This window comes from Vigna angularis, chromosome 1 (genome assembly GCF_016808095.1).
Source record: "Vigna angularis cultivar LongXiaoDou No.4 chromosome 1, ASM1680809v1, whole genome shotgun sequence".
In the NCBI taxonomy this organism is placed as follows: Eukaryota; Viridiplantae; Streptophyta; class Magnoliopsida; order Fabales; family Fabaceae; genus Vigna; species Vigna angularis.
Window position 1 is genome coordinate 14,644,644 of NC_068970.1, and position 24,504 is coordinate 14,669,147.

At 31.7% G+C, this 24,504-nt stretch overlaps 2 protein-coding genes, 1 long non-coding RNA gene and 1 other non-coding gene across 4 annotated transcripts; 2 read left to right on the forward strand and 2 right to left on the reverse strand.

The window, feature by feature from the left end:
• Positions 1-1,941, forward strand: LOC128194937 (uncharacterized). Its single transcript, XR_008246402.1, has 3 exons — positions 1-208; positions 848-941; positions 1,546-1,941. It is a non-coding gene; the product is annotated as an uncharacterized LOC128194937 (long non-coding RNA).
• Positions 1,942-2,788: 847 nt separating this feature from the next.
• On the reverse strand, positions 2,789-6,912 carry LOC108336811 (uncharacterized). Its single transcript, XM_017573282.2, has 7 exons — positions 6,761-6,912; positions 5,772-6,276; positions 5,501-5,670; positions 5,337-5,417; positions 5,118-5,193; positions 4,334-4,408; positions 2,789-3,253 (listed from the first exon to the last, which is right to left on the reverse strand). The coding sequence occupies exons 2-7, from the start codon at positions 6,253-6,255 to the stop codon at positions 3,054-3,056; spliced, it is 1,086 nt and encodes a 361-aa protein (XP_017428771.1). The 5' UTR covers positions 6,256-6,276; positions 6,761-6,912; the 3' UTR covers positions 2,789-3,053.
• A 4,692-nt stretch (positions 6,913-11,604) lies between these two features.
• On the forward strand, positions 11,605-11,676 carry TRNAH-GUG (transfer RNA histidin (anticodon GUG)). Its single transcript has one exon. It is a non-coding gene; the product is annotated as a tRNA-His (tRNA).
• A 2,257-nt stretch (positions 11,677-13,933) lies between these two features.
• Positions 13,934-17,604, reverse strand: LOC108322477 (nuclear intron maturase 4, mitochondrial). Its single transcript, XM_017554586.2, has 3 exons — positions 17,340-17,604; positions 14,796-17,242; positions 13,934-14,649 (listed from the first exon to the last, which is right to left on the reverse strand). The coding sequence occupies exons 1-2, from the start codon at positions 17,431-17,433 to the stop codon at positions 14,940-14,942; spliced, it is 2,397 nt and encodes a 798-aa protein (XP_017410075.1). The 5' UTR covers positions 17,434-17,604; the 3' UTR covers positions 13,934-14,649; positions 14,796-14,939.
• Positions 17,605-24,504: the final 6,900 nt, after the last annotated feature.

The following is a 24,504-nucleotide window of genomic DNA, read 5'->3' on the forward strand; positions in this document are numbered from 1 at the left end:
TGACCTTAGCATGGGTCTTTTTCCTAAGTCAATTTTTCACTCTGCCAACTTTTTCCTTCTCTCTCTAAAAACTCATCTTCTAAATATTGCTCTGCCTTCTCTCTAAAATATCACCCTGTTCAACAGTTCAATTTTTGAATAGGTGCTGCTCAAACGTTCACCGCATCAAGGGCTCCGTAACGGACCGAACGGGTTCTTGTTCCAACCGGTAAGTCACTTTCTCCTTTTCTCCACCGTTTTTAGCACCTAGGGCATTGCTATTTTACTGAATGCATGCCACTAGAAGTGTTCTACTTCAAATTTGTGGTAATTTCTAGCCTAAAAAGCTAATTCTATCACCATTGGGTGATTTATAAGGTGTCTTTGAATTTTGCTGTGAGGAGCACTATTTAGATCATCCTGTCAAGTAAACTGTGAAGTTTTCTAGATAAGGGGAGCTAATTATTTTTGTATGAATTTATTTTATACAAATATATGCAGGTTGAATGTTGAACTGGTGTGTTTGTGAAGCTGTTCTACGATGTTAATTTTTATTGGATAATTATAACTGAGACTATGGAATTGTGCTTAAATAATTTATGCTTTGGTGTTGAACTGGTACATGTGGCAATTATGTTTGTAAGTGTCTTTGGTGAAATTAATCTGTTTTGGTTGAAATTGTCCTGATTTGAGGGTTTGGAGTAAGGGCTCTATGATAGCATGTATATGGGCAGGTACTGTTTAAGGTTACTGTGAGGGGAAGGGTGATATATATAATTGGATATTTGATGTCTAGAACAGTGTAGGACAGTTTTAATAACTTAGATAATTAAATCATAACTTGTTAAAAGCCTTTCTTTGTTGGTAGGATAAAGGAGACTTAAAAACGCACATCCCTGATCATAGAGCAGCTCTGGCCTGGTCCAGTACGTTGTGACTAGTCATATGTGCTAGCACCGAAGGTGAGTCTGATGCGTTCAGACATCTGAACCCTCTCCGGTGACCAATTGGGGGAAAGTAAGATCTCTAATATGATGAAAATTAGACAAGTAGTTTATCAAATAAGAGAAAGTAAGATCTCTAATATGATGAAAATTAGACAAGTAGTTTATCAAATAAGAACCATGATATATATATATATATTAACATATGAAACGTATGATATAAATTGTTATCATAATATATATATATATATATATATGTATGTATATTATTAAATGTTATGAAAATATAAGTTAGGAAAGCATGATATATATATTATATTAACATATGAAACGTATGATATAAATTGTTATCATAATATATATATATATATATATGTATGTATATTATTAAATGTTATGAAAATATAAGTTAGGAAAGCATGATATATATATTATATTAACATATGATATAAATTGTTATCATAATATATATATATATATATATATATATATATATATATATATATATATATATATATATATATATATATATGTATATATATGAACGTAAACTGGTGTGTGGAGGGGATCTCACTCATTTTTTTTATTCTGTTTGGATTGATTGATGTTGTTGGATTGACAGGATGTATGTATGGTGTTCTTGAGTGGTTGTAAAGCATATGAATGTGAACTATGATGTAATTGAGTATGAAGTGGACATCTCAGGTTGAGATGATTGAAAGTGATGTGTGGGGTGTTGTGGTTGTTCTGTATAACTGTATGGAGCTTTGAACTGATATGTCTATCCCTACACTCGAAGCATTGTTCATGCTCAAATAGAGGAGTAGAAGGAGGTTTTCGTCTATAGTCTTAGAGTTTAGACATAAACAGATGGGGGATTTACCTTGCATAGTGTTGGGGAGTGTCAGTTGAACTATGCAAGTGCAAAGACGACAGTTATACCAATACGAATGAGTCGTGTGAGTGTTTGAGTCATGCTTTAAAGTGGTATGTCTTGATTGTTCTTTATATGTAGCTAAGCACGATGATATTTATTGATTGAACTATATAATTACTACTTGTTTATCTAGCTAATCATGCAGTATTAGGATTTCTAAATTTAAATTAACGTTATTTTGAAATACTTGTGGTTATTATATATTTGGGATGTCACAATAAACCTTAGCATTATAGAAAAATATCAAAATAAACTTCCTTCAAACATTTAATAAAACAATATTTAAAAAGAACACAAATAATATTTCTTTTCTTAGATTATTTTCACATATGTCATTGACGTAAGAATTATTTTTAATTTTTATTTTACCGCAATTAACAAAATATTAAAAATTCATAAGAATTTAAAAAGACGAGTCTCAAAGTTATGCATGTAAAAATGGTACTCCACCATATTAGCGCTTTTAATTAACATTTGTAATTCTATCGTGTTAGCTTCACATTAATTAACATGATATTATTTTTTAACAACCAGGTAATCTATATGATAGACAAATTTATTTATTGTTTTACTTTTTTAAGAATCTTAAATCATACAATTTTAAGAAATTAAAATTTTCATATTTTATGTACATATATGTATTGGCCTAATAGTAATTTCATTGGTCTAAAAAAGTTACAAAACTACATTGGAAGACTCATCATCTATCTAACAAGAATGATCCAATTGAATAATTTTCATTTTTAATTAGTAGATTGATTTGTATAATCCTACCCAATCGCAGTTCTCCAAATCACATAACAAGAATTAATTAAAGTAGAATTAATCGATTCTGGACATGTAGTAAGAAAACATCAGGCACACGTTCTTGGCACGAAAACATCTCACGCAAACCAGAAAACATAAAAAAAGTAAACAACTCATGCATGGCGATAGAGGACGATATTAATTTGATGTATTAAGGTCATAATGTCGGTCTTAAACCCCTATCATCACCATAACAATTGCAATGGACAAACCATCCTATTGAATATTGGGAAAGGGAAGAAGAAACATATTAACAGTAACAGTAGTAAGGTGATATACCTGTAGGGAAAGGGAAGAAGAAACGCATAAGAGTAACAGTACTAACTAACATGACGACGCTGTGTACATCGCTAATTGATTCTAAGTATTTTAGCAACATTAAAGCCTTAATTTCGGCCACGCCCTACTCCTGGACGGTTGTATGGACTGCCACCGTTTGAATGTGCCCTTGCTCTCCTGTATTCGCCAGAAGAACCAACTTCATTTGATTCAGATATTCCTGTCACCTGATGGCTATGCTCCGATGAAGGAAGTGCCCAACCTCCCCGCCTCGCCTGCTCAGCCTGTCCATTACTACCGCTAGCTTCTGAAACACCCAAGAGCACAAATTTAAAAGGACAAACAACAATTCAACCGTAGCTCCTTTTAAAGTGAAAAATATACTTTCAACATACTGGAAGTTTGCAAATGTAATACATAACCAAAAGTAAATGAACATAAAGAAGAATACCCGAAACGTACTGGAAGAATTATTTCATAGTGTGAGCGAATGTGGGAGTTGAAGGAATGATGAAAGGAAGATGTCAGAAAAAGAGCTCGAGAATGGAAATACAAACATAGTGGTGCTACGAAAGTGCCCGTGAATAAGCTGGTCTAGTAGTTTTTTTTTAAGGAAAACCTAGCAGCTTTGAAAAATAGTAAAAATGCATTTCATTCATTAAAACTGATTTCTGTGGAAAAAAAAACAATAATGATGCCCATCATTTTTGTACCGAGCTTGATAGATGCAAAAACAATATAGTGGGATAGCTCGTCATAGGATGACCACTATTCTGAATTATTTACGCATAGTAAGTAACTAAATACGCACCTGTTTTCTTCAAAGAGAAAAGAGAATAACAATTAACAAAAGAGAACACTAGAAACCAAAAGAACAGGGGTAAAATGCAGGTGTCAGAAGTGGGGGGTCGCACTCAGGACGCAGAGCATTTCACGAAGACATTGCTCCAAAAAATAAAAAAACTTGTGCATTGTTAAAACTCAAAACTTAAGGTTTAAGAGCATTTAAAAAGTTTAGGAATACTTCACTGGTGCAAGCCAAATTGCAAACAAGTGCGTAACAGGCGCTTACAGCCATGACACTAAACCGTGTGCTATTATACTGTGCAAACAGCAGCCCTAGCCACTCTACCACCATAGCACACTATTGATAATACAGTAAATTACTTTATTTTGTTCAATTCTAGTTATTCAAGTACATTAATAGTTATAATCCAATGAGTAAATTACAATATTTAGCAGATATTTGTTAAAAGAATATAGTTAAGGAAACTATGGAAACATATATGTAAACATATAACAGTAAATATCATAATAAATATATAACTGTAAATATCCTATTGTAAATGGTAGAGATATCTTCCAGTAAATAGAGATAATTACTCACCAATACTCCCAGTCCATCCAGGCATATAGTTTTGACCCTTCTTTTTCCATTCTTCTTCAAAGCCAGTAAGTTCCTCTACAATATCACAACTCAAAAACCTTTCAGGAATGCAGACATACAAGAATACGAAAGTGTGAAAGTAATCTCATATATCCCGAATAGTGGTTCAAAACCATCATATCTCGATAGTGAATAGCAGGATGATCACAACTATCAAATTTCTATACATAACAAATAATTTCCATCACAAGTACATAAATGCTACAAAAATAGCCATAATTAATTGCATATTAACAGCTAAAGTCATAATTCTAGCCAAACACAGGAGTCAAAAACAAGAAGGGTCATGCAAGTAAAATAAAAGGAAAAAAAAAGTACAGAGACAAAGGTCAATGTAAGGTTTACCTATCTGAACTGAACACAACAGTGAAAAAAGGAGAAAACAAAACATAGACATATAACATATCATACGCACAAATGTGAAAAACAAAACATAAGTCCCTTTTTGAGGTGAACAGAACCCCAAGGATGTTATCAGAGTAAAGACCACAGAAAGAGTCCCAAAGAATGTGGGTTAGCTGGAAACTCAGAAGAGAGCTACGGGACAGATGGTTGCATTAAATAGTCACTGCTATATAAAGTTGCAACAAACCAGCCTTCCATCAAAGGGGCCATTGCTGCAACCGTAGGCAACAATACAATAGCAGCACTATAACGAACCATTGACTACTATGGTCATATGATATCACACCATACTTTCACGAATATCATATACATGACCTACCTTCATTTATATTGTGCAAAGTCTGCATAGTATCCACCCTACCATCGGAATGCAGTTTCTTGGAGAGGGAATGACCCTACAAAACATCACATATAAGTAAAACCACATGATTAAGAGAACTGTTATAAGTTAAAGAATTAAAAGTTAACAGCAAAAAGTTATTCCAAAACCAAAACAAATGAATCTACCATAGCAACCAAAGAGAATGTATAAGTATACCTTGCCATGAATGCCTCTAGAAATTAAGTGAGAAGCTTCTCTTTTTGAACTATCAGCCTCCTTGCTCTCTTCAAAGGTCACCTAACACAGAAAAAATGGCATCAGAAAAACAACATTCTGCAAATCTTTCACTATAGCTTTTAATCAACAATTAAAATGCTTACTCCATCACTCCCACTCCTTCTTGTCCTTGAGGAGGTATAATACGTTCCATTTGCACCACCATAGCTAACTGTTGAGCTCTGGAAGTAGAAGCTTTGAGATTGAGGCTGAGGCCCAGTTGTAATGACTCTATTGTACTCATTTCCAGAGTACAAATGTCTGCTCTTCTTCCCTGCAACGTGAATTATAATAATCAGAGTAAGCAAATCCTAGCTGACCCTTGTTAGAGATAGACCAAAAGCCCCAACTGCTGAAGGAGAAGACATGCATTACCTTCAGTTTCATCATCTGGATGTTCAACTGAAGGTTCATCATTTGACCTACTATGCTTTCTTGGATTTTCTTTCCTCTCTTCTGTTGTGTCCTCGTTTTCATCATCAGAGTCCAATTCCTGAATGATTGGTCCCCTTTGTCTACTAGGCTCTGGAGCTTGATGGTCAAGGAACCCAGACGGATGCACCCGCGGGAATTGATGTTGAATAAACCCGGATGGTTGCATCCCTGGGACTTGATGCTGAAGAAACCCAGATGGATGCATACCCGGTGGAAAAGGAAATCCAGTAGAACTACCAAAGGAACTAGATTCAAACAGCCCTCCAAAAGGCTGGGTGAAGAAAGGATCGTCAAACGGGTCCCTACCCCCAAAAAAGCTTGACATTAAACTCCTGGGAGGTCCAAAGGAACCAAACCCTCCAAACCCACCAAAAGGGTCACCAAAATTGGAGAAAGGATCCCTGCCACCTCCGCGTCCTTGCATTCTGTCTATGTGCAGTATTCACTGAAAATACAGGTTGCAACCAGGGTAATTAAAACGCAATAAACCATTCAAATATTAATCAAGGATTTAATACAAGCTATTTCAGAAAAATCTTTTCATTATAAATCACCCTTATGAAGTCTAATTAATGATTATATATTGTTATTAAATTCTTGCTGCAAATGAACGTATAAGAGAATATAACAATATTAATCATTGTTTTCAAATGTAAACACATGCTTTAAACTCTAGCAACTTCCTGATAATCCCTAGAAAGGCCCAGAAAAAGAAGGCCAAAAGACTTATTTGCATATATCGAATTTCAATTACAGAACCAATGAACGAAAAATCATGTTAACTAGTTGATTTAAACAGGAAGAAAGATTAAACAAATCAAACATTAACTAGGAATGAAAAATTCTGAAGCATAGGGCGAAACCAGATTAACATAAATAAAATTCAAAATCCGTAAAATGAAAAGAGGAGATTTGACAGGGAGGTGTACCAGAAAGACAATGGGAGAGTAGAGATGGCGAAATCGAAAAAGAGTGGTGAAAGACCAACCCAATTACTTGAAACCTAGAACTGCTTTCCCAATTTATGCAGGATGATTCGTAATTCTTTCATGAAAACAGAACTTTCTAGCATAATTGATATATATCTCATATAACAGATATCATCGTCAGCATCCATTGAGCGCGAACATAAGTGGGCCTGTTTCTCATAACCGGGCCCAACAACCTTTTCACCACCTCAGTAAATTTCAGTACTTCAATTTTATTTTTAGATTTTTAAAGTAGAAATATATCCATTCAATTTAAATATTCTTAAGTTATTAAGATTTTTAATATCATTTTATTCTTATTATTCTATACAAATATTATCACTATGTTGAACAAAAAATATTATATATATATATTTCTACTAAATTTATATTTAAACAATGTACAGTCTTGCATCATCTTTTTCACAATTTTTTCTTTTATTTCTATAAATGTATTATTGAGTTTGTATATATGTAGCTTTTTAACTTTTTTATTTCTGATATATTAAGTAACTTTATTATTATTATTATAAATTATAAGTGTTATTTTTTAACACAAAAAAATATTGTTTAATATGACATAACAATTAAAAAAATCATAAGATCGATTCAATGCATTTTTCAAAATATAAAATAGTTTAAGAATATTCAACATATGGTAATAAGAGAAAAACAACAAGGAAAACAATAAATATTGTATTCAAATAGGTTTTTCAAAATCTACAATAGATATTTATCTACTCAATTTGACACTCAATAAAATTATATAATAAAATCAATTTACAATGTTAACATTAAGGTATTAATCTTATACAGAGAAGTGTTTTTTAACATATAAAAAAAGGTAAAATTTGTGGATATTACTCGAATTTGGAATACTAGTCAATTTTCTTATACAACATAATTTTTGAATGATAATCCCCTTCCCTTAAAAGTGAAATTCCTAATAATTTATTATTTACCCATATATAATTATCAATATAGTTAAATGAAACATGCAGTATTATTAGTACCATATATCTTTCAATTAAAAATATTGATTCAACGTCTCCTTATTTATCATTTTATAATTAAATTGATTTTTTTTTCATATATAGATGTGTATTGATTTTTTAATAATGAAAAAATATTTCAATGGTGTTCTAATATTTACTGAGGTGTTGTCGAGGAATAATTATTTAAAACTCAACAGAATTTATGTTAAAGTTTAATATACATTTAATTTTCATTAAATTATGGAAAAATTTGAAGACAAATATTATTAATTCTTAATCAGTTGTGATTATTTTAACGGTCATCTTTTAATAACTATTTAAACTAATTATTATTATTATCATTATTATTTAAACAATAAACATTCATACTATTTATTACAATTTTATAAATATGTTCAGTTACTTTTTAATTCTTTCATAAAGAAAAGAATAGGAATAATATAATCTATGATAATGATGATAAAAATATTTGTGTTTGAAAGTATAGTTGGTATACGAGTATTTATTACATGTGAGTAATGAATATTTTACTATCATAAACTAAACGGATTGGTAGGAATATTATACTATTTATATTTATGGATATATGTTACTTACAAAAAATTAAAATAAAAATTTAACTTGTATTTTATTAATTTATTAAATTTAATTAAAATTAAATTTTAATTTATATTATATTTTTTTGTAATTTTATTTTAAAATTTTATAAAATATATTTTTTAAATATCTATGAGTATCGAGGATACAAGTGAATTTTAAAATACTCGGAGACATTTTTTAATTAGATATTCGTTTGATAACCTATAACGGATGAATATTTTTGTTGTGAATAATGATAAACATTGTCTCTACCGACCTATTAGTTTCTATCAGTTATGGGACCTTCTTTCTTTAAGGTAATTAACTCCACCAAACGCTTTATTTTTTATTTTTAAATACTTTTAGACTAATAATCTATCCATTTAGAATATTTTTAATGAATTTTTGTTGGTGGGAAACCAATAAGCATATAAACTATGGATCAGGAAGTGTATTCAATTGGAATTTAATGTTCTTAACATAAAAACAATTACGTAAGTTTTTGTAAAATTGTAATGATTTTTTAAAAGATTTATATGATTAAGATTTTATAATTTAACTTTTGAAGATTTTTAAAACATAAATTTATAAGATTTAAAAAGGAATTTATAAATTTACAAGAATTTTAAAGATTTAACGTATTTTAAATAAAGCATAATTTCTTTATAAATTTACTTTGTGTATTTACATATATGTATATTTGCCTTCTGGTTTGCCTTTTAGTCACAGTTAGAGTTGATATTTAGTAAAGTATCTCATACATAAAAATATTTAGTATTGAACTATTAAATCATCCTTAAAATAATATAATGATATCTAAAATTAGTAGTCGATATTAGAATGGTTAATTTAGTCCCTATTAAGGGTTTTTCTGGATTTACATTAGTAGAATTAAAAAAGTCCACAAAATAAAAGAACTCTCGTTAAAAGTTCATATAGTTAAAATGTCCATAAAATATTATGTGTTAAGCCATGGACTTTTTTAAACATGAAAAAATATAATTTTTTAAAATATATAATTAGACATATGATTTATGATAGTTAGTCTCGACTTTCAATCTAAATAATCATGTTTTGACCTTGAGGTTGTTCAAGATAGACCTTTATTTCAGGTTGGTCCATTTCAACCATTAGTCCAACTCAAACCCGTCTTAAACTTCAATTCGGATTTATCCTAGTTTACTTTCGCCTTGAGTACGGTCGACCAATTTCAAATTTCAGTCTAGTTCGCATCAGTCTTGACGTTTGGCTCGGGCCAATCGTCTTAACCTTCAGCTTGGGTTCCCCCTAGTTGACCTTCGTTCTGAGTTAGATTTAATCAGTCTCGTCTTTCGACCCAGGTCGCACTAGTGTTGACCTTCAGCCTTGGCCAATTGTCTCAACCTTCAACCTTGTCCCACCTGTCTTGAACTTTGACTAAGGCTGAGGCTAAAATTGGGATGAGGTTGACTCCGCTGATTTTGGTCGAGGTTCACTCGGTCAAACTCGGTTGGGACCGAGTTGGCCGAATTTTCATCAGGGGCTAACTCGCTCGAAATTTGATCAATTAAGATAAATGTTGACTAGGCTGAATTTTTGCATAGGGTGACTTGTTCGAATTTCAACCTAGGTCAACTTTGCTGAATTTTGGTCACGACCAACTAGGTCGAATTTGGAAAAATTTCAACTAGGCTTTGCTCGATCAAAATTTGGCCTAGGCCGACTCTTGTGACGTTTGACATAGACCTACTAACCCAAAATCCATCCTAGGCTAACTCGACTTTTAGCCTAAACTAGCCTTTGTCAACCTTCATTTTGGACCAACCTATTTCAACCTTGGGCTTGGATTGACCCATCTCGACCATTGGTCTGGGCCAGCTCGTCTTAACCTTCGATCTTGGCCAATTGGTCTTGACCTTCAGCCCTAACATGCTTGTCCTAAGCTTCAGTCCAAGTTGACCCTTCTCGACCTTTGACCCATCATGACCTTTAGCTTGGGTCAACCTATCTCAAACCTTGGTCTAAGAGGATTTGTCTCAATTTTTGGTCTAAAATGGCTCATCTCAACCTTCAACCTAGAATAGCCTAACTTGGCCTTTGGTCCAAGCTAAAGGTATTGCTTTTAAGAGTTAATTAAAATTTTGTAATAAGGTCAAGCCGATGTTGATCCTGACCCTAACCTACTTGAGAGGGAGTTTTAGGGGTTAAGACTTTTTTTTACCCCATAATTCGGGGGACCCTTAATTGGGAGGCTTGAAATGAAGTGTATTCAAGGGTGAGTTAGGATTAATGCATAAGTCATAAGTCAAATTGACAACTCTAGTCTTTATCATATATGTCAAGATGAATTTAAATTTGTGACTGTATTCGACTTAAAAAATCATGGGTTTGTATCATATTAGATTAGAAAATATATTTTTTCATCTTTGAATTAAATTGAGCCTCGTTATGTTACTATCTAAGTCAAATAAGTTGGAATTGGGTTGCATATGGTTTTATTTATGACCTACCAACAACAATTCTTTCTTACTTGTTTATTATTATTAGTGTAAGTTCTTCGTTATCATTATTTGGTCTTATAATTATGTAGGTTAAAAATTTGATGTTTTAAAAAACTATGGTGTTGTTAAATAACGTTCAAATGTTTTGAATATTTAATTAATTTGTTTGCTAAATTATGTATGTTGATGTAACTTCCAGTGAAATACAACGTATATAAAAAAAATTTCAACACAAATCGTATAAAACATTCAAAATATTTATTTAATTATAACATCTAAAGGTAGGATTATAATTAGTTCCATCAAAAGGTAGAAATTGAAGCTATGCACGTTCAAGAATTATAGCAAAAATATCTAAAGATTCTTTGATACTTAGTGTAGATGGTTTTTGGTGACCAAAATTCAACATAACTAAAGAAAATACTATACCTTTAATGGATTGTGCTAACATCGTTAATTTTGTGTGACTAAACCAATTGTAGTAATCCTTATTTTCTTTTCTAAGCACCCACACCCATTTTGCTCACTAGTTGTAAACCCTCTCTTTTCACTGCTAATATTCTCTCTCTGTAAAACTCCTTTTCATCGACTGTACACTATCACCAATCTTCTTCCAGCAAGACACTTATTTACCCATGAGTATTTCACAGATTTAAGTAATAAAAATTTATTATTAATCTGTCGAATTGGGTATATATAACCCTATATACAAATAAATCAAATAAAAAATATATGGATTTAGTTGCAAGATGTGGTTGTAGTTTAGTGGTGAGAATTCCACGTTGTGGCCGTGGAGACCTGGGCTCGAATCCCAGCAACCACAATTGTGTTTTATAATTTTGTTATATATTATGGTTCAAAAGCTTAATTTTGTTTTATTAATTTATTTTGACAGGATATTGAAAAAAAAATTATTTTAGTAATTATTAAAATAAATATTTGGTTTCACTCAGTCATTTAGACTTAACCTCGTCTTATCTCCTTTTGCAGATTTAAAATACCATTTTATTATTACTAATGGAAACACAGGTGCAATAATATATGTGTATCCACATTTTTTAGATATATATAATATATTATATTATTAGCGACAATGTCTATATATTTACATTTTTTAAATATCTATAATATATTACATTTTAGGTGGATAATATTTTTAATTTTATGATAATATTCAATTCATACAAAATTTAAAGAAGTATAAGTAAATTTTTAAAATAATATAAAGATTAAGAATTTAATAATGATGAAGTAGAATTAAATAATACACATGTACATTGGTGTTTATGTTAGTATTAAACATATTATATTTTTAAATGATGCCGCATTTGTATATAAATATAATATTTGTTATTCATCAAGTGAGGAAAGAGTAATAATATTTTAATACACATTACATTTATTTAATATAAAGATAAAATAATTATAAAAAAGTGATATTTTTTATATATGTAAAAGAAAAGAAAAAAAATATAGGATAGTGAAAGAGATTTATCATTGATTTTTTTTTTCTGGAATGTTAACTTTTTTCCTTTAAGTAAACAGGAATTCAAATCTCTCAATATAATTTCATGATTTTTGTTTTTTTCTTGATTTGTAAGGTTCTTTAATATTATAGGTTCAAATTGATGAATAAAATTGGCTGAAGTGTATATATGTCACGCTATTTCTTTGGTGTTTTTTGACTTATGACTATAGATAATTATGTCATTGCAAGTTTCATTATTGGCTTGTGTCGTTTTAATAACGTTCTTATTCCAATATTTTTCAATATCCACAACAAACAAAAAGAATATCCACAATAAACAAAATAAGAAAAAAACAACGCGAAGAAGTACTTAAATGTAAACAGAATTTTGATGAAGAACAACAAATCATGAAATGAATAGAAAAAAGAAAAACTTCTAAGACAGTTTTATATAAAAACATGTTAAAATAACTATTAATGTTTAAAAAATTAATAAATAATTATACTATAAAAGATAAAATAAGAATAATAAATGTGTGCACAAAAGAAGGTATTTCTTTATATATAATTATAGATAAGAGTAAAACTAGAAATGAAACGTCTACACCAAAAAGACAATTACAAAAATCAATCTTCTTTACCTATAATTATTATTGAAATAAAAAAATATTATAAGTAATATTGCATTAATAATTTTTTTATGAATAATTATTTCAATTTGAAAAAGTAGTTACTAAAATGATAAAAATGTAAATATTTTTTTTTAATAATGAATAATTGTTTGAAATCAAAAGAATAGTTACTAAAATGATAAGATATAATAAAAAATTATTTAAATTTTAAAAGTAATAGTTAAAAGAGTAAAATTAGAAAGAAAAAAAAAAGACACTAAGAGGTGTATCACTGATTATACATATAGATAAATAGTGGTATTAGAGAAGCATATTGCATAGAGTTTTCCTCCCACAGTTCCTTATTCCCTCTGAAAATTTCTAGGTTAGTCTCACTTTAAAAAGCAATTAGTTATGCTGTCTCCTCATCATTGAGAATATTATGTTATATCCTAGGACTTACACATCACACAGATAATTCCTTAAAAGTACATTGCAATTTTACATGTTGACGTGAATGTGTGAATTTTGGATGACAGTGGACATCAAATTTCTGCCTAAAAACATGCAAGCTCGTGGTAACCAGTTGTCATTGTCTAGTTTTCAAAAAATATAGAAATTGACATAGCAATTGGTTGGTCAAACAGGTGGAAAATGTAAAAACTGTTGGTGGATACCTGACCAACGTACAAATATACCATTCATTGAAAAAAAAAATCACTTACTGCAGTTGACTAGATATTGTTTCGCAAGCATGACTTATAAGCCAGTCCATAAACAACCGAACCCAGAATCAATTTTGACTCCTTATTCTAGGTTATAGGGGAAAAAATCATGTGGATTTTGCACACAGAATAGTTAGATAAGAGTTCTTACAACAGAATGTGCAGTTAAGGTGGTTAAGAGTATGAATTTTGCTTTGTTAATGATATGATTAGATCTTTTGCAATTAGGGAAATGTGTGTATAACTGGAAATCAGGAATTATGTTAATTACTTTATTTCTTTAAATTGTATTATTTTATTTTTGTCAATAAAATATCACATTTGTGGTCAGTGTACAAACTTTACAGTAAACATGCTTTCAAACAAGCTTACATAGTAGAGCATTTGTAATCAGATTTGTTATAATGCATAAATAGGCAATAACAGAAAACCTTTGGTTAAAAGGGAAACCCTTGGGCAGAGAATTCTCCTTGTTTTGTTCACCAATCAATCAACCATCAACAGAATTTTGGTCCTATTCTTTCTCACCTTTATCCCTAATCTCTTTCTCTTGGGTCTGTAACACGAGTGAATATCATAGTAAAACTACTCTTTTTCCATCCAATAGCCTTGGCATCAACCGTTAAATTGATGGCCATTGGTTAAAACCTCTTCGGCCTTCACTATTAAAAGGTATTTATGCTGGGAAATCGATCAATGCACAACTATTAATAGATGAGAAGATGCTTAGAGCTCACCTTATATAGGACGACAAGCGTGTTTGGAATTTAATTACATTGAACTGAACGTGGATCTATGTCCTCCCTTCCTTCTATGTTTGCTGCTTTGGAGAGTGGGATTTCCCATTCGGAAGCCTCTAAATTGATTCCCAAACACACTACAAATAACCAGTTCTTGGAAAATTCCCTCAACTTAATAAATGAGTGACTGGGCGCCAGTGTTGCATCGGTAAATTGAAAAATGCACCAAGATCATCGAAGGAAACACTTGACCTTGAGAAAGATTACAGAAAAATTAAATCTTGATTAGAATGACGATAAAAACCCAATAAAGCCGACTCCAACTATCAAATATAGCCGTTGTCATGCTTTGATGCCTTCTAAAATGAAAATCTCAATAATGAAGGACCAAGAATCACCTTTGTGCTTTAAGAAAATCTGCTGGTAAGGAGAAAGTATCGGATACCATCTCATATCTCGTTTTCAATAGTACTTTCACCATCAATGATATGAAGTAATAAGCGAGTTAAATCCAAGCAACTTGAGAAATCTACAAATATAATTTATGACTTCCATGCACTGAAATCAATAGACTGAAGTGATATATGCCCAAGATACAAATCCCTCAAATGCTGCTTACACAACCCTAATCGTCGTTTATTTAAGCTTGGATGAATGCAGGTTGAAAATCCAGTCTTCCAGCTAGGAGACTTCTGCCGTTCCATGACGTGTAGAGTATAGACTCTAGGTGCTGAAGATGAGCACCCTGTTACAAAGCAATTACATGGTCTTGCCTGCGTAACAATTCTCGCTAGAGACAACAAACACACACCACTAGAAGCAATTCCATACATTAATGCCTCATCGTTATCAAAAGCTTGAACGTCCAATGCTTCATTTGTCATCTCCTTCTCTGTTTCCTGTGTTGATGGAATCCTGATAAGTTCTTCACCCAACCGCTTTTCTATCTCAATTTCATGTACCCGGTACTTTGCTGCTAAAGTACGAATGCATGATTTCCTAACGTGATATGTAATCAAGAGCTTTATCTCATCGAAGTTAACACAATTTTCATACCACTTCAGCCAGCGGCAAGAAATCCCTGAAAACCAGTCAATAATTTCAGTTGTATCTAGCATGATAAGCAAATTAACAGACCGTGGGTACCCTTTACTTGTTGTCAATCCATATCTCAGTAGACGCATCTTTATGGCATTGATAGGAGCAACAGTCTCAGTTTTTGCCACAGGATGATCGGTTGAGCTGTTATTATCTGGCAAAAGCTTATGAATAGAATCTGCCTCAGCAGATATATACCGCTCTGCCTGCTTTGTAAATTCATAAAAGGAATCTTTTAGTTCGTGAGGAAGAGCCGGCTCTGCAACAAACTTAGATAAGATAATTTCCTCACTATCGACATTTTTTGCCTGAACATCTTGCATCCATATCTTAAATAAGTGCTTATACCAATGGTCAGTTTTCATTCCAGACTTACGGAAATAGGAAACCCTGTTCAGGAGGGAGCTACTATCTGCTAAATGCTTGATTTCTGATTCCTTAACTTTCTTCAAACCGTGACCCAACCATTTCTTCCCAATTCTAAGTGTCCCATAATTCCACTCCTCAACCTTTTGCAGAGTGAATAGCTCCACTTTTTCTTTCAACTTGTGAACAACTTTTACAGCAGGACTCTCCCTAATTGTTCTTCTCACCAAAGTTCCCAAAAACCGGATACCATGAGACCCATCACAGGGCAATACATCAGTTTGATCACCCACATCCAACAGCAGAGAACTGCTCAAATAACTCTGGACCTCAGACAAATAATTAACAGCAGCATCCCTTGAACCAGAAACTGCAAAAAACATCTCATCCATATAGCGACAAGAGTAAACTTTCACACCAGAACTCTTCCTAACATCATCTCCATCCAACTGTCTCCTAAACCAATCGCGCAACACGGAGCCAGACCTGTCTCGCTCATTTAGCCCTCCACCGCAGATGCCTTCATATTTCATCGACAGCCTGCAAAATTCACTGTCAAAGAGGTCAAGATAAATATTCATCAGAATAGGGGACAAAACCCCTTCTTGTGGGAGACCATGTCCCTTAGGAAAACCCCCAAACTCTAGATTTAACACTCCAGCATCAAACATGCTCCGAATGAAACCATATAAAATAGGATCTTCCATCTTCTCCTCCATTATGGAAATCAGCTTTTCCAAAACAGCAACATCCAATTTCTTAACCACAAGCACTGTGAACCACCAATCAGGACTCAAAACACCCTTGCACACGTACTTCAACGCGGCGGCGCAGCCCCTCCCGCTCCGGCATCCGTGCGAGATCTTCGAGAAATGTGGCTTGTATACAACTTCCAGAGCTATTCTCATCGCTTCCAGCACAACCTTCAGCCTCAAATTGGGAAGCACTAATATCTCTTTGTTCACAGAACCTCTCCTCGTTGAGAACGACGTCGTATTTGCAGACACGTCGAAACCCCCTTTCCCGAGCTCTTCAGCTAGGTCATCCAAAAATGAAGCGTCGTGGCTCGAACTCGAAGTCGCGTCCAGAGTGTTCGAGTTGATCCTGATGCAGTTGTAAGCATCGCGAAGGGTTTCTGCGTTGGAAATCACGGTTTTCATAAGGTCGTGGAACTTGCCATTGGTGTGTTGCTCCTTGACCCGTTTTTTTATTCGGAGCTCGAAAAACCGCTTAAGCTCCATCCGACTCCTGGGTTTCGGTTTTGGCTTCGGTTCCTCGAGTAGAGAGGCGAGGTCCATCGCCAGCGTTGACTTTCCAATTGTGTGATCATTATCCGGTGAATAGTTGGCGCTGCCTTGTTGTGTTTCAATCTGCTGTTTGTCTGTGGGAAATACATAACAATTGATCATCGTTTTTGTCATCATAAGTATGGAATTGAAGAATGAAAATGAGAAAATTGGAAGAGATGTTTGGCTTACCCTTGAACGGAAGGGGGGCAGAAGAGGTGACTCTGAGAAAGTGGAGGCTGCGGAGTGATTTGAGAGAGTTGGCGACGGTAGTAACAATGCGCATAGTGATGAATACGTCCCTGTCGTTTCACAGGGAAGTAAAATGTAGCTGAAACTGGGGCTATCTATTGTCGTCGGAGCACAGGAAGAAGAAGATGTTCTTTGCTTCTGGCGCCTCCATAGCTTCCCGCTAAACTATGGCTTGCCTTTTGGACACACCAGTCTTCACTCTTTATTTAGGGGAGACAAACATCATTTTTGCAGATCGAATTTGAAAGATTTAATTTATAATTTAATCTATAATCCACTTGATAGAGAATTTCAATACATAAAAGTAAAATAAAACAAATTAAAATTATAAAATTTTATAAAAACTAGTAAAAAATGTGTGCCTGTGTATATCACTTTTGTATAACCCTAAATATATATTAGCGAAATTACAGGCACACATATTTCTATTAATGTGTTTTTTTAAATATCTATAAAAATAAATTTTAGAAATAATAATTAGAAAAATAAAAATTATATATAATTATAAATACACAGTTATTGATAAAAATAATTTATTTATTAAAATAAAAAATATTATTAGTAATATTGTGTAAAGTAATATTATGAGTAATTATTAAATTTTAAAAAATAGTTACTAAAATGATAAAGTTGAAAAATAGTCTTTCTTATTATAAATAATTATTTAAATTTAAAAAGTAGTAATTAAAAAGATAAAATAGAAAAAATAAAAGAAAACGTAAAAAATTTATATCTCTTTATGTATAAATATATATATATATAAATATATAGTTATAGGTACAGAATTCAAAATAGTAATTATTAAAATGGTATAACTGAAAAATACTTTTTTATTATAAATAATTATTTAAATTAAAAAGGTAATAATTAAGTTAATAAAATTAGAAAAATAAAAAAGAACACTAAATAGGTGTATCTCTTTATATATAATTATATAGAATTATATATAGATATAGTAATTATTTGAAATAAAAAAAGTATTTATTAAAATCATAAAACTAATATATTTTATTTTTACTATAAATAATTATTTAAATTTAAAACGTAATAATTAAAAGGATAAAATTAAAAATAAAAGACACCAAAAAGGTGTATTCTTCCTCTATATATAATTATTTGAATTCAAAATAGTAGTTAAAATGATAAAACTGAAAAATAGTATGTATTATTATAAATAATTATTTAAATTTATAAAGTAGTAGTTAACAGGACATAACATTGAAAAAAATGTTCCTGAATGTGTATTCTTTTTTATATATATAGTTATAGACTAGTGTAAATAGAGACGTTATTACGCCTGTGGATATATTTTTTAAATATCTAAAAATTATTTAAATTTTAAAAATACTAATTAAAAGAATAAATTTTAAAAAATTGTATATAGTTTTACACATAGATATAGATAAAAAATAGTTTTTAAAATAAAAATATTGTAAGTAACATTGGGTAAATAATATTATGAGTAATTATTTAAATTTGAAAAAATTGTTAGTAAAATGATAAAAGAGTAAATAATCCTTTTATATGAAGTGTGAAAAACACTATTGTCAACCGGAATCGCGGGACGAGATCCGAACAAGAAAAGCGGATTTGAAAAATAGATTGGAACCGGATTCCAAGTTCGAGAATCGATTACGTGTAGGAAAAGTATTAGCATCTTACAATGTTTGTCCGAAAGCAGTACCTTTAATTAAATACGCGAATCTGATGTGGTTTTCAAAATGTTTAATTATCCCAAAAAACAACAATCTAAATAAACAAAATATATTTTTTAGTTTTTTGTGTCCGACAAGGATCGACCTTGCTCCTATGTATTCTCATTTAAAATGAGAAATCAGGATTACGTAATTCTTTCGAAAATTGTTTGAGAAGTTTGTTTGGAAATTTGTTTTGAAATGATTTTGGATTTTTGAAAAGTGAACCTGACAAGGACTAGTTTTGCTCCTACGTATCTCCACTTTTTATGGAGAATCAAGGATCATGTAGTTCTGGCTAAAAGATTGATTGTTTAAAAATGTAGATGTTTTTTAGTTTTTAAAGATTTTATATTTTTTGGTATTTTTGAGAAAAAGAAGATAATGAGTGCTGACGGTCACAGGAGTACTCTCGTACTTTTAGAATGACATTTGAATATTTTAATTATTTTTAAAAGAGCAATAACCAGTATTAAGCACTAGGACGATGCAAACTATCACACGAGCACTCATACAGTTAATTACTTATTTAGGAAGACTTGAGAGTATTGAGTGATAGGGTGATGCGACGATAGCACGATCACTCATACCATTATTTAATTTTTAGGATTAAGGATGTTAAGTACTAGGCCGATTCGGACGATCGCACGAGCACTCATACCATTATTTAATTTTTAGATTGATTGTCGTTCTTTTTTGAAATACGCAAAAAATCATTTTTAAAATTTTTAAATTTTATCCATTTTTTAAAGTTTATAATTTTATTTTTTTTGTAATTTTTATCATATAGAAATAATTGCTTAAAATGAAATAAGAGCTTATTTAGTTATTAAATAAAAGAAGATTTTTAAACACTAAAAACTATTAAATCTATTTTTTTTGTAGTTTTTTAATTTTATCCTTTTTATATCTTGTCTTTATTTTACAATTTTTTTATTAGACATTTATAAAGCAAAAACAGTGAATGCGTAAGTTAATATGGATGTGTCGGAAGTAAGTGGAATAAATAGGTTTTAAAAATGATAACCAAAAATAAAAAGAAACACAAGGCTTGGGGTGATGTCCAGCGGATGGAAAATAGGGGTAGGGAAGTGGGCCAAGGCTCAAACCCTTATTTAGGGTTTTCTTCCTCAGGCAAGAACGAGAGAAAAAGAAAAATGCTGCCCCATTTCTTCCCTAGCTAGCAGTGGCAGAGGTTTCTCCTCTTCAAACAAAAAAGAAAGGGGTTCTCCTTTGGACCAACGTTGCTGCATACCTCCGTGGTCGGTCGGAATCGCTACCGGCAACGTCACCCATGCTGGAAGCGCCGCTGCCACCCACAACGTTTCTCCCTTCACGCGCTGCGACTACCGGACCGTGCCCACCTCCGCGGCCAAGACTCGCCACACTACGCCACTGTCAACGCTCATCATCAAGTTGCCGCCGGTGACCCTGGCCGTCGTCGAAGGTATCACCGGTGAGGGCCAAAACGCACGAACCACCTTCCTTCCCTTCCGTTATGCGAATCGAAGATGAAATCGAGCCGTTGTGATCGCGTCGCTTCTACACGGAATCCACACTCGCCGCCGGCGATGTCGCTGGCGATGCTACCGACGATTGTCTTCTTATTTGTACCATGTTTAATTGGGTATGGCTTTTGGGTTTCTGGTGGTTGGAGGGTGAAAATGGTTGTGGCACGTTGAATCTGTTTTAGTGTTTTCCGTTGTTGGGGACAATGAATGACAATGAATAAGTATTGATCAATGGGTTTCAGGTCCTTATCTCTTTTTCAGGTGACGATTAGTGTTCGTACAGATTAAGCACGAATGGGTGATGAAGACTTTACAAAAAGCCAAGCGGCGAAGAAAAAAAAATAACATTTTGGAAAAAACATAGATTCGCATACGTTTACGCACGAGAGCAATCGGGACTAGCAAGTAGGGACATAAATGCTAACTCTTACAACGAAACAAAGACTCATACATGCAAGAGCGATGGAGTAGCAAGACTTACCTCTGATTTCACTTTTGTGATATGGCTTGTAATCTTCGATCAATGCTCCTTGATTATCTTTTCGGAAGGTGACCTTGTATCATTCCTTTATTGTAGGTGAAAGACCGTAATGGGTGAATGATAATGGTGTTGGAAGTGAGGGGAGTCAAGAGTTTGGGGTTCGGCTATGGTATAATGATGTGAGACGCCATAGGTGGAAGTCAAAAGATGAACTGTGATAATGGGATCCAAAATGGCTCCCTCTCCCCAAAAGAAAAGGTTCATCCCAATAGAAAAAGCTTCCTCCCGCTCTGCTTGGGAATCAGGAGACTTGAGATTTCCTTCCTGTTCTTTTTCGTGTTAGCTTCATGGTCAAAGCCACCCTGTACAAACACCATTTCCTTTTTCGTGTTAACTCTCTTCAGCCAGAAGAACAAAGTCGATCGCACCGCGTGATAGGCATCATGGGAATGGGAATCGTAAGCATCGTTGCTTTGCACGGTGAATGACCGGATAATGCTTACCTCGACTGAATCGAGGAAAAGCAACTGCTGCCAAATCCATAAAAGGACTCTAAAAAAAGCTTAGTTGACCACTGCATTTTATTTTCCATTTTTTCAATTTTTTTCATTTTTCTTTTTTTTACAAAAACAATTAAGAAAAGGTGATAAAAAAATAAAATAAAATTATAATTAAAATTAAATTTAATACAAATAAAAATAGAAATAACAAAAATAAAATAAAGATAAAAATGCAAAATAAAAGAAACAAAAATTGAAACAAAAAACACTCTTTTTATTTTATTTATTTAAATTGACAATATAGTGGAGGTTGAATAGTATTTTTAACTAAACGCTTCAAGACTTATTGTAAATGTTAAAGGGTCTCCAACGAAGGTTAAACAAGTGCATAAATAAAAAGAGTTAAAGAAGAACGTTTTGAATAAAAGAGACAACGACACGTATAAATTTTATATTGGTTCACTCGATCTGAATCATGTCCAGTTTCTCTTAAGGGGTATCAATAATCTTATACAATATTACAGACGAGTATAACTATTGGTTACAAGTATTATTCACCACTCCCGACCTCCGTAATCAATCATTACTAGTCTAAGTATTCTAAATAACTTATGGTTCCCTTAGTCAATCTTAACTAGTTCGAGTATTACAAACCACTATTGGTTTCCCTAGTCAATCATGATTAGTCTAAGTATTATAAACCACTTTTGATTTCAAGTATTGTGACCACTCTTGGTATCTAAGTATTATTATCACTCCTAGTTTACATGTGTTTTCTCACAAGTCACAAACAACTCTTTTAGAAAGAATACATGAGTAATACAAAATATTTCTGAAATTTTGTAATTACTCTCTCTCTCTCTTTTTGATTGGAAGATTTAGATGATGTGAGCTTTGAGAAAAGTGTTTGTTCTACAATTGCTATCTTGTTTTCTCTTTTTTCACTTGTTGAGTGTAAACATTAGCTATTATGAGCTTGAAGATAGACCTTTGGAGCAAATAGTCTATAATAACTTTCTTATTCTTTTCTCTGAATGGAAGTTGTTGACGTTACGATTTTGAGGATAGAGTGGTAAGATAATTATGCAATGATAGTTCTCTTTTCTCTTTTTTTCTTATCTTCCTCTTTGTTTACCTCTCTTGTTCTTCGCATTTTGTCTTGTTTTGGCTTGTGCACTCTACCATATATTTTTTTCTTTATTGCAAGGCATGTTTATATAGACTTCCATGAGAGATGACCATTGGACACAAAGTTGACTTCCATATAGGTTTCATAGCCTTTTAGGTAGCTTGGTGAGACTCGGGTCTATGTTGTAGAGTGATAGAGCAAGAAGCTTTGAGAAAAACATTTTATGAATATCTCTTTATCTCAACGTCTTTTCTTTATCTTTGTGCAGGATTTTTTGAACAAAGCTTGGTGTTATCATTTATTACACTGAAGAAGAGAACAAAGCATGCAAGCATAAAAACACTTTTTTTTTTCATACAATATTAATGTTTTAACCGTTGATGATCATCAAGCACGTTACATGTTCAAAGTATTCTTGCATATGTCAACATAATTTAATTAAAGCATCATTTAATGGCAAATCGATGTATATGACATATTTTCTAAACGTTTGTTTCATAAAGTTGACTACATAATGTTACATTGTTTATGTATGAAAAAGTTTAGTCGCTTTATCATTTGATTAGGCACATGTTTTGCATTTTCAACACTATATGCTGAATATAATAACTTTAAACATTTATTACATAGTGTTGTTTAGTGTTTTAGATCAACCATTATATTGACAAATATTTACTTCATTTAATATTATTTTTTAGTATATCCAGTCATTTAGAGGCTACTTTCTATAAGCAATATCTCACTACTTTCTAGAATTCGTTGAGTATTATTTGATAAAATTCAAAACATGGGTTGCTAAACATTATAGTTTCTCTATATGATTTTTTTCTCAACATTATAAATATTTTAAATTATTATGTAATTATTTAAATTAAAAAAATAGTTACTAAAATGATAAAACTAAAAATAGTTTTTTATTATGAATAATAATTTAATTTTAAAAATAGTAATTAAGAAAGTAACATTAGAAAAGAATATCTTATAGTTATAATATTTACAATATATATATATATATATATATATATATATATATATATATATATATATATATATATATATATATATATATTATAACTACATATATTATGTACATCTCAAAAGTTTGCAATGAGAGATGTGACATAGCAATTAAGATTGCAAAGGTGTATAACGTTGTCTATTACGAGGACAATTCATTGCAACTACACAAACATGCAAAAAGTTGTTATGGTTGAAGAAGTCATTACAAGAGTTTGGTTTTGTGCATAACAACTATTCATTATTTGTTGATAGTCAAAGTGCTATTCAGTAAGAATATAATTTTTCATTATAGGTCCAAACATTTTGACGTGATGTATCATTGGATATGTGATACTTTGAATGCTAAGTTGTTGAGATTGAATAAAGTTTGTATAGATGACAGTGTTGCTGATACCATAAATAAGGTTTGTTATAAGATCATCGAATTAACCCTCACCTCCACATATACGAGTGCAAAGATGTGTTGTGTTGGACTCCCAATTATATGTCTAAAATGTTTCACATAATTAAGTTCATTTTGTCTTACTATTTAATCTAAGTAGAGAAGGACCTCTTAGTTCAAGATGAAAGTTTATTTTCCTAACTCTTAAAAAAGAAAAAAAAGAGAGAAAATTTATTCATATTTCACAATGCCACATAAGAAAAATTGTAATTCATATATAATGTTGAATTGAACTGAAAGTTTGACCACATATTTGTGTTATAGCGTTTTTCATTTTAATGGTTGGGTCGTTAATTAGAAATTTGTGATTAAAGAAATTAGTCTTGTA

Coding starts and splice junctions, on each gene's coding strand:
- LOC108322477 (XM_017554586.2), bottom strand. CDS start 17,433: ATGCGCATTGTTACTACCGTCGCCAACTCTCTCAAATCACTCCGCAGC. Junction 17,243..17,339: donor TGCCCCCCTTCCGTTCAAGG/GTAAGCCAAACA, acceptor TATTTCCCACAG/ACAAACAGCAGATTGAAACA.
- LOC108336811 (XM_017573282.2), bottom strand. CDS start 6,255: ATGCAAGGACGCGGAGGTGGCAGGGATCCTTTCTCCAATTTTGGTGAC. Junction 5,671..5,771: donor TCCAGATGATGAAACTGAAG/GTAATGCATGTC, acceptor TTCACGTTGCAG/GGAAGAAGAGCAGACATTTG. Junction 5,418..5,500: donor GAAGGAGTGGGAGTGATGGA/GTAAGCATTTTA, acceptor TTTCTGTGTTAG/GTGACCTTTGAAGAGAGCAA.